We start from the raw sequence: 16233 nt of genomic DNA on the forward strand, positions 1-16233 counted from the left end.
GCCCAGACCCCAAACAACGGGTAGTGATGGGGATGTAAATTACTTATTCATAAATTCCTTAGCTCATCCTCATCCGCAAGAGGTTTATTTATAGTGCACCTTTTGACACAAATTTCCCACAGCCCACGCCCTCCTCCCCTAAATTTCCCCCGGCGACCCTTCTCCCAGCAGGCCCCAAATGCAAGTCCCCCTCCCTCAGCTCCTCATCCCCCAGTTCCTTGCCCAGCACCCCAGCCCCAGCCCCTTCCCCAGCAACACTGGGGCTGGCTGGAGGCCATACTATACCCCACCGTCTTGTGTGCACTGTTGCTCCACCCCCTCCCCAATATTACTGGGGGTCCACCAGAACATGGCGCCTGGGTCCCTCCAAACCCTTGCTGGCCCTGTCCTTGAGGCCACACGCTTCACCAGCCTCTCCCACCTCACAGCCGAGCACTAATGAGAAAAACCTGGTCAAAAAGGAGGCCTCGCTCTTCATCTTCCCCCCCTCCCTATTTCAACCTGCCCCCCACCTCGTGCCAGCACCAAAAGCCTTAAGAAGGGCTGTGGTCATGCTATATGCCTGCTTAGTGCCTTTTTATAAGCAGAAAGCTGAACCTTTATCAGAGTATAAAGAAAAGCTTTGGGATAATTCATAGAAAAATAAGCTCTTTGACTAACTGGACCAAGCACTATAGGATTTTGTCTCATAGCATTGGGTTTTTAAGAGCAAATGGTGGGGACTAGGTTGGTTTACTCTCAGCTGGAGTATCAGAAAGGTATGCTGCAGGATAAAGGATATTTTGGTAGAGCCCAGGAATGCTCAGATCAACTAGTTCATTAAAATTAAACACCCAGTGGAAGCCATTGATGGACAACTTGAAAAAATGTTGTGAATTGTTTCAATGAATGACTGTGAATATGATTCCGGGTACAATGAACTATTCATAGTTAAAAAATTTTTGCTGGGGCTAGGAAAAATGACACCAGCAAAACATTTGATATTCAACAGGATACTGCAGTAAATTAGAATGATTTAATGACATTTGGAATATTGGAAATTTGAACAAAGACAGGCAAAAACCCTGCATTTTCCTAGTGTGGCAAGTGAGACGTGTTACACAGGAAGGCATCATTAAAAAAAAAAAATCGTCAGGCAGATTAAAGAACTCAGATTTTGTTTTTCTGATGTGTTATTGGCTGTATTTATGCAATATGAAAAACATGGCCTGACCAAACTCAGAGTGACCAGAACTTAGATTGACAATAAACTCTCTTTGAACCAATTACAGAAAAAGAAAGCAAGCACAGCTTAGTGTCCTGTCTTTTGCTGGAGCTCATAAGCTGTTAAAGGATGAAGGGTACTGCTTATGGCTTGCACATCTTTTCCATTCATTAAGCGTTGGCTGAGAAATGGTTTGTCCGAGTTGTTTTTTCCCCACCCACCCTCTCTTAAACCATCCAACTATCCAGAGCAGCATTTGGTGCACTCCAAATCCTTCACAGCCCAGTCTGAATTTTTGTTCTTTCCATAACAAAGCAAGAGCTTGCAACTTTGAATTTATGACAAGAAGCTTCTTCTTTTCGTACAAGAATGATTTGTTACCTTCTTGCTCTGTGTAGAATAATGGGTTTGGCCTCATTAAAGCCAGAGTAGGCATGCAGGTAACAGTGTTCATAATCCCATCAGCCGGGAGAAATGAATTTCTGGATACTGTATCGCTTAATTTAGTTAGTTTGTTTGTTACAAAAGAAGGCAAATTCAGCAATTAGCCAGGGCAGATTTTCTGTGTCGTCTAAACGGGGCAGATTTTGTGTGTCCTCTAAATGTTCTTTGCTCATTCCAATGTAAGTATTGCACTGTACAAAAAACCCAAGTTTGTTACTAAATGGCAAGGTTTATTTTGAGAATGCATTAGTATGTAATAGCTTGGAAGATGAACAGCTATTGTAAATACAGAATAAAGGCTCAAGCACCATAGCTCTTCTGTTCCTGTATTTGTGTTTTACAAGAAAAGACACACAGCACTAAACTGCGTAACTTCCATAAAAGGTGCTATAACTAATTTAGAAAGACAATGCCTCAACAAATTAGCATTTCAGATCGACATACGTGTGCATGCATGATCATAAGAATTCAAAACTGGGGCCCAGAGAGCCCTGTAACATGAAGTGCTATTGATTCCCTTCGGCTGTGCTTTGAACTACAAGCAGTACCTGTTTTGTCATGCTGCCCTATGCTCAGCTCCTCTGCCTCAACTCTGTAAGGCAGGCCACTAATTTTCTCTAATCAGTTGTTTGAGTGTTAGTAAGCCTTGTCAGCTCATTTACATCAGTGGACACTAATACAATAGGAAATGAACATATTGATTTCACTCAGATCCCTGGGCAGCTGCCAGTTGCCAACAGATCTCAGCTGAGTTTGAAAACAGCAATGCTCTTGATTGCAAAATCACTTTTTTCCTGCTGCTGCCCTCCCCACGCTCACTTCTGATCAATACATCATTCCGATTCACACACGTATCTTCCTCGGGAGGCTTTGAACCAACTAAGTACAATTGCAAGCTCAAAGAAAATGTTGGCATTTATTTTTTATGTTGCAAACTAATTCTACATATCTCCTCTCTCAGGATTCATGGAAAAGTTGACTCTTTTATTGAAAGGCCCTATAAAACTGAGGTAAAGTACAAGATTAGAAAGGTAGCTCTAGTAGAAATGACAGAGGATGAAACTCATTGCATATCACACCATAAAGAACACATGGGAATTTGTTTAAACAAGAAAGAGGTGAGTTTCCTAGCAGCAAGGAATTTAATGCTAAAATCTATCAGAACTAATGTGTCCCATGACTTTTACACTCAGCAGTTACAGTATAAATCACTTCCATTTCACTGTAACTGCTCCAAAATCAAATGTTTATTACGGATATACACATAGAACGAAACAGCCAAAAAGTTGTTCCTACTCTGACCAAGGCTAGACCAAGCAGAGGCAATTACCAATTTTTTTGCGATTAGCTTCGTAAAATACCTTTCAGTTTTGTCACTAAACCTTTGAATTTCGTATGTACTAACGTCATTTAAAAACATGGTGGCTTTTGCCCATCTGTACAACGAAATTTCTGGATAAGGCTCTAACATCTCATTTCCCATCTTCCCATGGGAAGGAGTGGGGGGCAGCAAAACCCATCACTAACACTTAAGCTTCCTGGAGCAGGCCGGCTACAAGCATAGCTAGGATAATAATTTGTACCCTCCTTCAACCACACATAATACAGTCTTTATTCAGCAAATAGCAAAGCCGTTTCACACCATGCCAAAGGTCAGCTTTTGCTGTATTAATAGCTGCTCTGGGAGGATCAGTGTTGTGCTATCCTACGTTTTTTCCAGGGCCTGGAGATGCAATTTCCTACAATCTGCAGGCAATTTCCCACCAATTTTCTTGGAGAGCTAATAGGCTGTGACAGGAGATGGAGCTAGCAAGCAGCAGGCAGCTTCAGAAAAGACAAATTGCATCTCTGCCACCTAACTGGGCAATCTAGAAAGACAGAGTTTATAGCTTTGTAGTGTTATTGGGCCCCATGCTAACAGCAAATCATTCAAGCTGCTATCTGAATTTCATATTCTTTTCTTTCTCAATTTGTTATCACCACATATCACTTTGTAGCACTTTTTCTACAAACGAGTTAAACACAGATCATGTATGATTACTAGTTTAACTGCCTTTTAACTAGACAAGCCTTGCTAAACGTTATTCACACTCAGAAACAGAGAAATATACAGTCTCACTGTCAAACAGTGATATTTTTGATTATTTTCATACTTGTCAAGGTACAAAGCAGATGCCTACAGGAAGGGATTGATTTGTAACCTAGATTCAAATGAATCATACAGTGCAAACTATGGGAACATTTAAAAAAGCCACTACAGTGAGCACACCTATTGTGGTAAGAAAGTCCCACTGATCCTATATAGTACAAAATGAAAGCATAAAACAAAAAGCCAAATATGACTGGTAAGTTCTCCCTCTATTCTAGCAGTGCTTGAAACCTAAAAAGTTAAACTGAACAGTCTATGATCAGTTCAAACCATCCATACAACCATTTACCTTACAGGTTTAAAATTATTTAAAGTTAGTAAAACTAGTAAAGCTCTAAGAATGTATCACCATATCCACTTTAATAGAAATGAAACTGATTTAAAGCTGCTAACCTTCACCTAAGATATAAAAAAAAAAAGGAATTAAAGAAAATGATTCAAAGGCACATAACACTAGCAACTATTGCAAGTTATATCTGTCACTGTACTTCCCCTTACTATTACAGCAAACCCAGGGGATAAATACTGTAAACACATTCTATTACAGAACCCTGTATATCTGTATGTTTTTCTTCAAAATATAGAACTAGTTTCTGAAGTCATGGAGATTATTAAAAACAATGAACAATATTCATGAAATTATTATAATTAGCAAAATTTGCAAGGTTAATATTTTCCCCTCCCCCCCAATAAGAATAAATTAGGTAGAGTAAAAACAATCCCATCTAAATTATTGCTGTCCACTGGGAGAAAAAATTAGTACTGAGATGTATAAAATTTTACTATAATTCAACCCTAAGGATTTTTTTTAATTACTTGAGTAATGAAAAAATGTAAAATTACAGTGAACAAAGTGTTGAAATATTCTAACATGCATTTTGAAACTCTCACATTTAAACCACTTGTCATTAATATCCCCATTTCATATTTGTGGTTTTTAATAAGTTACAGCTAGATAAAATACTGAAGAACCAGGCAGAATTATAAATAGAGTACCAGGTCAATAACTTGCACTCAACAAAGAAGAGTGTCTACATAAAACAAATAAAAAAAGCTATGAAAACCATTCAAAAACCAGAAGTACTTCCTTAAACAGATTCACTGATAAAAATACAAAAGAGTATCAGGACTTGAGAATCTTGAATTTAACAAATGAAAATTAATGATTTCTCTATACAAGTCTATAAACTTCTTGAAATACACATTCGAAAACTCAATTATATCATAGATTCGCAAATATTCACTCAACTGGTGTCAGAAATACACATCTCACATAATTAACAATCAGAAAGACAGAGAAAGGTAGAAGCATTATGTATGTATAACGCATTAAAACATCTCTAGAGGACTAATACATATTCAGGAGGAAACACAGGGGAGCACAGTAGTAAACTGGTCCCTGTATGAAAAAGGAAACTTATTCCAGGAAGTAAATTTAACGTGGCCACAAAAGTTGAATCACTCCAAAGTTTTGTTGCATGCATGGCATGCTAAGCAAATACCAAACTGACATTAAGGTAATTTACATACTTAACAGCAGCGTTTGGCTGATTCATCAACAATCAAAAATATTTTGAATTTGCAAAGCCATCAGATTGTATATTTACTTGAAACCTAATTAAGAAAATACTCAGGTGCAACTGCAAAAAACAACAATAGCAGATATTTTTTAAGAATAAAGGGAAGCTTTGCTGCTCTCCAAAATATCTTGCTACAGCAAACCACAAAATAAGAGTTATTAGCCTATCATAATTGCAGCCAATTTTTAAAGTAATGGGGTAATCCACTATGGATTGATGTAAGGAAGTGGGACAAAGACTGAAATGAACAGATGGATTTTATTTTAAACAAATTAGGCTCATTACCAGGAAAGTAACAAGTTATTTCTAAGTTTCCCAACACTATGGGTTAACTGCCATTTATGACTCCTTCATTCTGCTTGTTAACTTTTTTAAACTGCCATTAAAATCAGTCCTTGAAGGAAAACCAGCATTTATTATTTGCAGTTACAAGCTATCATCTCCACTTTCTATGCTAATGACAGCGTATACAAAATGGATAATGGTAACAGTATGTTTCATTACTTAATCTCCAAACTATGTGTTATCTTCGCCTCTAACTCATTCCTGGCAGAAAACAGAGATAGAAACGAGTTTCAAGAGATACTATACCTTTGTACTGTGAACATATCAAAGGCAATCCTTGCCAAGCTCTACGCAATACCAACTGTCTAGTGCTCCTTGCAGCATCTCTTCTATGAATCAACATAACCTTATTGTGGGCAAAATCACATGTTAAATTTTAGGAGAGGAAAGATCTCAAAACTTAAATTTTACCTCAGAAGTCACCTCAGAATTTTTCTATGGCGAGTCAAGTACAGCAATCAGCAATTTCACAAACAATAAAAGTATGAGTATGGAACAATGAGGCTATCTTATCTCTGGGTGCTTGCTTTAGTAAGGGAAATTACAACAACATACACTGGTTGATATTATCTATACAGCTATCCACTAAAAGATTCAATCAGATTTTCCTGTAGTCTACATATCACCAACAGACTTGTTAGCAACAAAATTCTTACTAATCCATGAGCCAGAAAGGGCACAGCCTGTTGTTCAGCTTCTAGGAGTGAACTGTGGGACCTGGCAATAAAGAATATGGAAAGGAAGAAAAACCAAAAAAAACCCAAAAAACCAACTCTGCTCAGATCTGAAAATTATAACTAACATTGGTCCCCACACCACCAATTTTTTTGTATTCAGTTTTCTGAGAACAGTACTCTAGCTCCAAGGAAACACAAATCCAGCTCTCTGAAGAATTAATATATCATAGAAGCAATAGGTTCTTTTGTTTTGAGATATAGCATCTTTAAGAACCTCTGCCCTCTGAAAACAATTATTCAGTCATTCTTACTTCCCTTCATGTTTTCTTGTTGTATTCAATTTATAGATTTTTTTCAAAATTATGTAAGAAGAAAAAAATGAAATAAATCAACACAAAAAAAGCAAACACCCCCCCATGTGCTTAAAGCGTGTTCAAAGAACAGTTTTTGCTGGTTTAGAAAATGTTTAAGTGAGTGTTTGAGCTCTCCTATACAGTTGAAAGGAAATTCTGAGTAAACTTCTCAGAAACATCAGTAAGCTAGACCCACAGGGCAGATTTTTAAAGCACCCAGTTCCTACATGTCTGGTTTCCCTAGCAAAATCTACCACACTGCACTAAGCACTTAAGCTGCAATAGGACATCTGGGAGCATGTTGCTGAAAATGGGATTATCAATTGCTGGAAAGCTGATCTTGAGCTACAAAAATATGAGGTAATGGGAAATGTTGAGAACTGGCTGTGATTTAACTCTCTTTCCTCTTAGGATTAGATGACTGCTTATGGACGTCAAAGAAATGCCCACTTCCAGTTCCAATACAGAGCTCAGATGTCCTTGAATTACTATGCAGAAACATCTGAACAACTTTACAGAGAAATAGAAGTCAGTGAAATTGCATACTGGAATCTCATTCTAGGTGAATTTTGTAGATTACATGTTAGACTACCACTAAAATGTATGTCTCTGTATGTTCCCATTCTCCCTCATCTCTCCATGTATTCCCTGCCATGAACTCTTTCTTTCATTCTGGTGTTGATCAGGTCCTACTCTGAGCTTCTTCATCTTTCCCGTTCCATAATAAAAGATCTCTCTCTGGCAGGACACCATGACTCAAGTCTTGTATAGACCTACGTTCTCACATTCTTTCTATGCACCTGTACTAGGAAAAAAAATAAAATCCTTCAAAGAGACAGCACAGTTGGAGCCAGTCCAGCTTCTCCAGTGAAGTGGCTTAAGGGGTAAACACTTTATCAGTAGTGCGAAATCTGAATTCAGTACTCTTCCTTAGCCTGAAAACATTAAAATCCACCTTTCTTAATCACTAGAATGGTGGAACTTCCCCATCGACTCAAAATTGCACCAATATAAAAGAAAATATAAAGGACTACTCTACCTAGATTACATGATCCCACAGGCTTATAAGTGGGGCAGTCTTTCCACAAAAAAAAACCCAAACACATACACACACACACAAAAAAAAAATCAATTTGTCAATCTGGGTTTAAGTTACTTAAGTAACTTAGACGCTTCTAAAAATTCTAGCTGCACCACCAATGCAAAGATGCGACAGAAAAATCATGGTCAATCGTTTATACACAAATGTATGCACGTGACTAGATGATAGATTCTACTTTTATATTAAAAAATAACACTTTTATTTTAACAGTCTATGAACCTCATGTTAATCTTGTGCTCCCTCTTCCCTTTAAAGAACAAAAGCTTATAAAATGCCGGACAAGTTTAAAAGAATTAATGCGGATGAAAATTCTCTCTCAAGGACCAGCAGCTCGTGGGTTGACGTGGGGAACTATCTTTGCTTGGAACTATAATCAACAAGAGGTACTCTGACACAGTAACAAATGCATTGTGTGGAATAATATCATGATTTTCTGCACAATTGATTTATAAAAGGTTATGCCTAGTGCACATAATATACAAAATATACATATTAGAGCTGGCAAAGGATTTTGTTCAGTTGAATTGGTATTACCACAAATCTCCTCTTCATCAGTTATTGTTTGCACTGACATCCAATATGTCATTTGTAAGGACTCCCTGCTTCTCTCTGGCACTGGTGTTTGCCAGAGTGGCATTCAGACATCTCTGAATACTGAGGGCCACCCAGCAAACAAAGACTGTCCCAGAAAGGGGCTAATCAAAGGAATCTTTTAGGATTGTAATTAAATTGACAAAAAAAAATTAATTACCTACACCATAGTTATTGCTGTACCTCTTTTTTACATGTGCTTTTCCCAGTGCGTTTTCTGTTACTGCTGGTCTGGGTTGGTCTGTTTCTTCGTGCAATATGCAATTATTTCCACCCACTACTTTACAAAGGGCTATAAGAACTTACAGAAGTTTTAAGCTCTACAAGTTTTAAATCTTGTAGGTAACAGCGTAGACAGACATGCCAAGATTTCAACAAATGTATCTTTTCATTAAAAATTACATCTGCTGGTGGAATAGGCTTTACTGTTTGACAAATGAAAAAAAAGTTTCATAAACTGTAAGTGAAATCTGAAACAAAAAATTAAGAGGACTATTGTATGATGTGTCCCCAAGTTTTCAGACCCAAGGCTTAAAGTAGATCTGACTGGGGAAAAAAAAGAAGTAATTTCTTAATTACAACCAAGAAACATATGGTACATATGATTAAACTCATTCACATGCATAAATAATGTCCAATTCCATAACTGCTCTGACTCACTGTGCATTCTAGAAGCTAACAAGAAAAGACAAGGTATTTAATGATTTTCTTGACACTATGATTTTGAACCTCCTGATTGCCAAGAATGTGGTCTTACTAACAATCACTATGTTGCAATTTATAGCAGATCCATTATATACATGTGTACATTTTTTTAAAAGTTACATGAATGTGTTAGAATACTTGCATTCTTGGTTTCTCTGATATGAACTTTTAAGAAAGGCAAAAGAACACCTACAAAGTAAAAGCCAAGGTGATAGTAGTTTGGAAGAAATCCAAATGTTCCTAACTACAGGAAATCTGCCAGTGCTGCTAAACAAAGTCAATGATCATTGGCAGAGTCAATGTTCAGAAAAACTTAAATATGAAAACAGGGTCAGGTAAAAATCAAATAATCTAGTACATAGAGTTTTTTTAAACTTTCCCTTTTTAAAATGGCATAGCACTTCACAGTATTTCAATGTAGCAAATATAATTATTTCTTTGAAAACTCTGATGATTCTGCTTTTTGCCTCACTATGTGTGAAAGGAACATGACCACCACCTAAGCTGGTCTGTCATTTTCATACAGATAGATATTCACAACACAGCAATAGACAAAGATATAGATACATATGGATAGAACACTAATTTTAAATGTCTAGGAAACCAGATTATCCTGAATGGTTAACATTTTACATTCCAAATGCAAAGTTAAGGTATTAAGGCTATTACAATTCTAGGTGCTCTAACATGGTTTTAGTAGAATGGTCATGTAAATTGAAAAGAAAATGGATGTCTCTTCATACTGGAAATTGAGAGAAAATTTGCCCCCAGATGAGAAATCCCCTATCCAGTCAATGCATCTGCCAGTCAAACTTATTTATTCCTAGTTACGTGTCTTTGAAAGACCAGGGATATAGGTCATTGTCAAATGCTCGCAAAATGAGAAAGCAGCTCTTCACAGATGAGTCTTAACCTGTCTGCCAGTTTGTGTTATCTGAATTATTTGTTCAAAGATATCCTTCTGTTCATCGGTACTCTCCATTAGCAACAGAAATTCTAATTAAATTACAGAATGTAGGAAACGTATGGCCCTCACTGGTGCAATAGCTAGGTTTGTCTAGCACACAGTAGTAGAACTTGTTAATCTGAAAAAATATAACTAGAATAAAACATACACATTCTCTCCTCATGTATTTCTCTTGAGTAGACCAAGAAAACTTGATTTGAAGATGCATAGCTTTGGTAACTGGCTGCTTAGCATGGCTCTTCACAGATGTCACACACTGATGCGACAGTGGAAAGGACTCAAAGATTGCTCAGTATGAAAACATAGAGCCTATAGGCCTGCGTAACATGGGACACTCAGGAAAATTAATTCTAATTAATTTGTACAGTGGATTAGTTAAAAATCAAAATATTCCTTTGTCAATATTCTCACAAGAAATTAAGAAGCGAGTTTAACTTAGTTTAGGTTAATTCACTTCACTTGCAGCCCTGCAAGTATTTAACATTGTTTAAGTGATCCCCTGTAAAACTCACACTTTTGGTAATTTAATTAAATTTACCTGAGTATCTAAGTATAGACAAGACATTAAAAAGGAAATGGTCATTAACTACCACTTCTCTGTAAAATATGAAGGATGCAACTTATCTAGCTTTGTTTAATCATAGACATCCTCAGTTAATGAATAAAGGCTCTGATGTACTTAGTTGAAATGTAGTCTCACATGATTTCTGTTCAGCTGGGGGAGAAAGGAGAGGGAAGTCAGCTCTTCTTCTAAAGAAATGACCAAATGAGTTATGATCAGGCACATATTACTGTATCTGCCAAAGAACATATACATGGGACATCAGAATAAACTTAAAATAAACTGCACAACTTTATGAAATGTTCAATTTTTATATTTACACTATTATTAGTACAAAATTGCCTTTTAAGTTTTCTGTAGCACAAGACAGTATCTACTGGACTTGATACCCTAATATGTCAAAACAACTACTTTGAAGTATGATAAAGGAATCTAGGAAGAGTTATAAAGAATAAGACACCATTTTCAAACTATACATAGTGTTTGCTTTTGCTTCTAAAAAGGTACGTATATCCCCAAAAGGTTTTTAATTTTAAATAAGCAGGGTGGGCAGGAAGGGGGCAGGGGGGAAGACTGGTTGTTGGTACTAAAGCCTTTACTGTAATAAACTAAATATATTTACAATTTATACAAATGTTTGACCTTCAACAAAAATACAAAAACATATCACAAGATGCAAAACCAGGAAACAAGTTCATCTGAGATACCACTGCTCTACACAGGACAGAATGCAACTTGAACTGCAAGGAACAGAAAGGTATTTATCCCCCATATTCAGGCAATGAGAACAATTTGCATGAGGTCACAAAGAAAGAAAAAAAAATAAAAGGCTCCAACATTCTTCAGTAGACTTGGCTTTTAAAAGCTATGTCAAAAACCTAGGCTACATCTGTCCATCTTGCCTCTGTGTTCCATTTGGTCCACGTAGCCAATATTTACTTGCTGGATGTTGCCTTCTATTTTGAAAAATCGGAGTAGTTTCATGGCAAGGTCTGGAACCTCAATACTTTTGTTCCTTTTTAAAAGGCAAAACCTTTCTGCTTCTACAATTAAGAACAATTTTGGCCCAGTTCAACTTCTAAAAGTTATATCCCCATCATATTTTTCAGTAGATAACTTCATAGACTGTAGCCTTTTTGTCTCCAGAGCCAGTGACTATGTACTTATCATCCACAGAGATGTCACAGCTAAGCACTGATGAAGATTCTTTGGACTAGAAGAAAAATAGAAATATATTACATCATTTTAAAAAAAGTCTGTTACCCTCATCTCAGCATCCCATTTTGGGTAGATCACATAGGTGTATCTGAGTCCACTCTTGGGACTCTGGGTGTTCTAGTTTTTTCTTTAAAAGCATCATCATCCTCACCTGGAAGATACTGGCTCCATAAGGAGTTCTCCATGCATTAAGAAGGTTATCTTTCCCAGTACTCACAAACCATTTACCTAGAATATAAAACACATGGACTATGAAAACATATGAAACTGACATCTGACAGATTTTGGGTTTTCAACTCACATCTATGAAATCTGTTAACTAATTAACATTATAAAAGCTCTCACCACTAATGAACGTAGTACTTTGGCTTACAATCAATGCGGACATTCATGCTTTTGCAGTGTGTTACATACTATGAAATCCCTAGACTCTGTACATAGAAATAGCTTTTATTTTTTTTTTTTTTTTTTTTTTTACACACAAATCAATCCTCACAGCAGGCTTTAGACAAATGGGTGGCTGTTTGTAGATAAGTATGTTTGAATTCATAAAGCAGAGATATTTATTCATAACTTAAGAAACTGAGATACTAAGTAAGTTTTGACTATCAAATGAGCTATGACTATGTAATATGTAATCAGCAAAGCATGAATTAGAGCCCTGACCTCCAGTTCTGTGTTCAGGGCAACTTACCACAGTAAGCAAACTTGAGTGACAATACACAACTCTCATGAAGGTGCAGTTGATATTTGTCTGGCTTATTTACATGTAGCACTTCTACATTGCTGCTTTCCATTCCCACAGCTAGCCATTCACCAGTAGGACAATAACCAAGGGAAAATATCTGAAAATTAAACCACATTTACACTTTTTATTTTTTCCTACAGATACACTTTCTATTTTTTTCCTACAGTAGTTAAATTAATTGGGAAGTGGTGGGGGGAGAGAAAGAGAGAAGGGCCAAATAAAATTCACATAGTTCAACAGCAAGACTGCTGTTCAAAATTCAAGTGACTAAACAACCCCTGTTCTTACCCAATAACTTAGAAGAATAGGAAAAGAGAGTAGTGTCAGGCTATCATTTTGTTCTGGAAGCTAAACATATGAAAGCTCTAAAATATTGCGTTGTGAGCAGCCAAAAGGAAGAGAGGGAACAATCTGCCAGTTGCACTGGGTTCAATCTCAGCTTTCATTCTAAATGTTTCCCTCCCACCGCACCCCCTCCCCAAGCTGTAGGAAAATCCAGTTACCTGTGATGTGAAGTCGTGCTGTTGTAGCTGTCTCCCCTCTCTCAAGTCCCAGGATCTGACAGTGTTATCCAAACCTCCTGTCCAGAGCTTGGTACCATCATTAGAAATGTCAATACAGCTGGCCCCATCTGTGTGGCCCTGGAATTGCCTGATAAAACAAACCAGATTGAATAATGATTTCCTGCCAGAGCTCAAGGTAAACGCTGTTGTGGTGTTAGTTTTGGACTCTGTATGTGTGTGTCATCTCTTCTGTGTCTGCTGATGGGCAAAAATCAGCCCCTCCCTCTTACTGAGCAAGAAATACAACAGTATTACAAAAACATTTTCCAGGTGCTAGACAAATGAATTGCATCATGGCTAGCTGAACAAAGTCAAATATTTCCTATCAGGTTTTGAAAAGCAAAAAGAAAAGCTTGTGAGAACATTCAAGTACAGTAACTATAGTTAAAAGCACTAAAGACAACTCAGATTAAAACAAGTGCTGAGGGAACAGAACTCCTCCAGTTTCAGAAAACAGCTTCTGTATTTTTCTTTGGCTGCAAGTCAAGATGATAAATAATAAGCAGAGACATTAATAGGAAAGGATCCAGATAGAGATCCAGATAGTTAAACACAAGCATTGCTGAGTCAGCAAAGTTGCATTCTCTGTGGCAAGAGATCACAAAAAATCCAAATGGTGCAGTTTGTTTTAAAATCTTCTCATTAGTAATTCTCAGCTTTCAGCAACCAGAAGGTCATCTCAAGTTTTCCTTAATCCTTTGGAAAAACCTTCTGAGGCTCGTGCATTTTTCATCAGCAATTAGCTTTAGGAAAGTCCTATGCCGCAATGTGAAAGGTAGAGGGCGGGGGGGGGGGGGGGGGGGAGACAACTAGCTTGAGAATGAAGGGTATGAATCACTAAGAGCTGCCACAGAAAGGTCACGCGGCACATTTTGTTTTGGAGCTCTGGTCTCAAAATTCCACGTGTTATCAATTAGCAAGATCAGCCAGCAAGTGGTGGGAACACCTACAGCAAACATTCAAAAGGCAAGACAGTCATAGATGGAGAGAGTGCACTTTTACAGAGACTAAGCATGCCTAGGGCAAACTGAAGATTTTATATAACTAAAATCTTCTTTGTTGACCTAGAAGTTCAACAGAAAGTAAAATCTGCATGCAGATTAATACGACTCTCTGTACATAAGTTTAGGCTAATTATTGATATACAGGAAATTTAATTGGAACATAGTAGACTAAGCAGATTCTTCAGTGTTTTTGTTCAGAACTTTTAAAATATCATGGCCTTTCCCAATTTAGGCTCTCTCTTCTCATAATATTGTAAGCCACCATTACTTTGGTAAGTATAAACCAAAATCTACTTTCTAGTAAACCACACACTTAGTTGCTAAGAGCCATTTGACACATGGCACTATCTATCTTTCTCTGTCATAGCACTAATGCTGAATATTGACCTGCCAGACACTTTAATCTTCCACTAATATATTCATTAATCAAAGGTCCAACAAAAGATTTCAAAAGTAATCTACATGGCAATCCATTCATTATACTCTTTGCAACCCATTCTAAAAGTTTTAGAGATCTAATTCCCCCCAAAAAGGTAAATACTTTTCTCTCAGGAATGACCAAACATCAGTTCTTTATGCTTTCCTAAAGAACTGAGGGGATCCACACCTTCAACCGCTTTTGTAAGATTAATTTTGTTACTTATCATCACTAAATAAGAATGGAAAATTCTCTTTATTACTTATCAAGGCTTAAGACAAAGGAAAAGAACAAACCTCAGAGTTCCCTAAAAGGCACGTTCAGTCTACATCAACCACCAACCAGCAGAAATGCTGCTTGTAGAAACCTGCAGACAAATCCCAACTAACTGAAACCAACAGGAACTTTTACACTGACTGCAGTAAGTTATGAACCAACCCTTTACGCCCTGAAAGCGCATCTTCCAAGACTAGGTTGAAGCTACCAAAACTAGTTTCTGCCCAACTCGGATGCAAACTGCATCCAAACTTTGGATAAGAAATGCTATTTACTTTGCTGTCATGAACCACTATTCAGGGAGACAAATATTTATGTAGCTGTCCAAAGAGTAACTTATACTAAAGTTTTCTGTAAACAAGTAATGACTCACCTGACCAACGTCTGATTGTGCAGATCCCACACTGCAATGTTCCCATCGCTGCAGCAGGAAAAGCACACCTTGGAATCAGGGCTGATAGCCAGAGCGTAGCAGGCAGGGGCTGAGGATGTCAGCTCTGCTTTTATACGAGGAGTTGGTGCTGCCAGGTCCCATATGGATAATGTGCTGGCTTCCCCGCCAACTATTAGGGTGCATCCATCAGGCAGCAATTTACAAGAGCGGATGTAGTTATCTCTGTTCTGTACAACACAAATCACCTCAGTTATGTTAACACATGCCTGCCAATAATGACCACTAATATGATTCTGACTGCATCCAAGTTTTAAACAGTATGCTATTTTTTCCATTACCAAAGTACCGAAGAAGAACGAGCAGATCCTAAAAGGTTTCAAATGCCTACTTCTCATCACTAACCAGAGACTGCAGCTGCAGAAATTGAACTGCAGACTCCTGTTGCCACAGTCTACTCTGGTTTAAACCTGACAAATGGCAAGTCTTCCATCTCATGACACAAAAACAGAGCCAAAGTAAGCTTGCATTTCTGCACTCCATCAGCTAAGGTCACCAACAATAGAAATATTAAAGCAAATGACCTTTCAATTGGCATTTAGGCAATCCGATATGAAAATGCAGTTCAAGTCTCATGCCCTTCAGGTTTTGGGGTTTTCTTTCAAATACTATTTTGCATTCACTGTTTTAAAGTTAAAATATTAAGTATTCCCATACTGCTCCTTTGCTGTTCAACATGGTTCTTATCGTACTTTTATTATTAGTTTCACATTTGTGATACTATTGCTGATTGAGAGGTACTACAGGAGATTTAGAGGTGGTAAACATTTCAACCTTCACTTATTACAAGGTTGACTCCTTAAGTGTATTGGATGTCCATTTCTCTGTAACAGCTGCCAAATTAACATGGTAACAGTTTTTTAGGAAATGGAGGGT

At 37.4% G+C, this 16233-nt stretch overlaps 1 protein-coding gene across 2 annotated transcripts in view; it reads right to left on the reverse strand.

Moving 5' to 3' along the window:
- Positions 1-1876: 1876 nt before the first annotated feature.
- LOC142421610 (transducin-like enhancer protein 1) overlaps positions 1877-16233 on the reverse strand; it is an 87055-nt gene continuing 72698 nt past the window's right edge. For both annotated transcript variants that reach the window (XM_075526440.1, XM_075526441.1), the window contains exons 16-20: positions 15280-15527; positions 13149-13296; positions 12592-12742; positions 12049-12125; positions 1877-11892 (exon numbers count right to left, since the gene is read on the reverse strand). In XM_075526440.1, coding sequence (XP_075382555.1) covers positions 11785-11892; positions 12049-12125; positions 12592-12742; positions 13149-13296; positions 15280-15527 — 732 coding nt within the window. In that variant the 3' untranslated portion in view covers positions 1877-11784. The remainder of the gene's footprint in view (positions 11893-12048; positions 12126-12591; positions 12743-13148; positions 13297-15279; positions 15528-16233) is intronic.

This window comes from Mycteria americana, chromosome Z, assembly GCF_035582795.1.
Source record: "Mycteria americana isolate JAX WOST 10 ecotype Jacksonville Zoo and Gardens chromosome Z, USCA_MyAme_1.0, whole genome shotgun sequence".
NCBI lineage: Eukaryota > Metazoa > Chordata > Aves > Ciconiiformes > Ciconiidae > Mycteria > Mycteria americana.